This window comes from Sinocyclocheilus grahami, unplaced genomic scaffold (assembly GCF_001515645.1).
Source record: "Sinocyclocheilus grahami isolate Dianchi unplaced genomic scaffold, SAMN03320097.WGS_v1.1 scaffold17359.1, whole genome shotgun sequence".
In the NCBI taxonomy this organism is placed as follows: domain Eukaryota; kingdom Metazoa; phylum Chordata; class Actinopteri; order Cypriniformes; family Cyprinidae; genus Sinocyclocheilus; species Sinocyclocheilus grahami.
In genome coordinates, this window is record NW_015516575.1 from 1,258 (window position 1) to 2,312 (window position 1,055).

A 1,055-nucleotide genomic window follows, 5' to 3' on the forward strand; every position below is an offset into this window, starting at 1 on the left:
TATGAATTTTTTTCTTATAATTGACTTGTCATAATTATCCAGACATATAAATGTGTGCACGCACACACACACACAAACAAACACGCACAAGTTTGGGCTTTCTAAAGTCATTAGATTGCGATAAGTGAACCTCGTTCAAAATCATCCCATAATGCTCTAGAGCAGGCGTGTTGAGCTGCATCAGTGTGTGTGATGTGTGTTTTATCCTGTGAACAGCTGCTGATCGTGGATGGTGTGCAGCTGCGCTCCAGTCCTGCTCAGGTGATGGATGGGATTCAGAAGTTTCTTGGAGTCACACCGTACTACAACTACACACAGGCGCTGACGTACGAGCTTTCATTATTATCGCACACCCTCTCGCTCGAGTCCAAGAACGCTTACTACAACTATATTTGCTACAGAACTAATGATCTCAGTCCTCAATTCTATTTGATCACATTTGAATTAAAATATGTCCTAAAAATGGATGTCATTGGATTAGATGTATTGGATTATTATTGGAGACGTAACTAGTCCCTGCTCTCTGTTTAAAGGTTTGACGAGAGTAAAGGTTTCTGGTGTCAGAAACTGGAGGCAGGACGTACTCGCTGTCTGGGAAAGAGCAAAGGAAGGAAATATCCAGAAATGAGCCTGGAGGTACAACTTACTTCTCAACATTACAGCTCCTGATATGAAGATAAGATGGATATACTGTAACTGAACAAAAATAGACATTGCATTTCAATTAAAGTTTATTTAGTCCAGTTTTCCTTTCTACAATTGGCTGCACAATTAAAGCTGATGGAACAGAATGTATAAGATCTATTTTGAGGGTGTAGAAAGAGTCTGTTTGAAATCAAGTGGGAATAGAGCAAATTGCATTTCAAAAGCAACTTAAATTCAATCACAGAGTGCTGATCAGAGTGTGTAGCAGCATTTGGTCACATCATTTTCCCTTGTGTCCAATCTAGTGTGTAAATGCTAAAATGCAATCAGTGATATTTACATTGTGTATGTATAGAATACATAGGATTCATAGGGGAAGTCGTGGCCTAATGGTTAGAGAGTCGGACTCG

The 1,055-nt window shown here is 39.5% G+C and overlaps 1 protein-coding gene across 1 annotated transcript in view; it reads left to right on the forward strand.

Moving 5' to 3' along the window:
* LOC107579436 (bifunctional heparan sulfate N-deacetylase/N-sulfotransferase 3-like) overlaps positions 1 to 1,055 on the forward strand; it is a gene marked incomplete at its 5' end in the record, with an annotated part of 23,599 nt that overhangs the window by 1,101 nt on the left and 21,443 nt on the right. The window contains 2 exons of the mRNA XM_016265269.1: positions 217 to 326; positions 534 to 636. Of these exons, the coding sequence (XP_016120755.1) occupies positions 217 to 326; positions 534 to 636 (213 nt within the window). The remainder of the gene's footprint in view (positions 1 to 216; positions 327 to 533; positions 637 to 1,055) is intronic.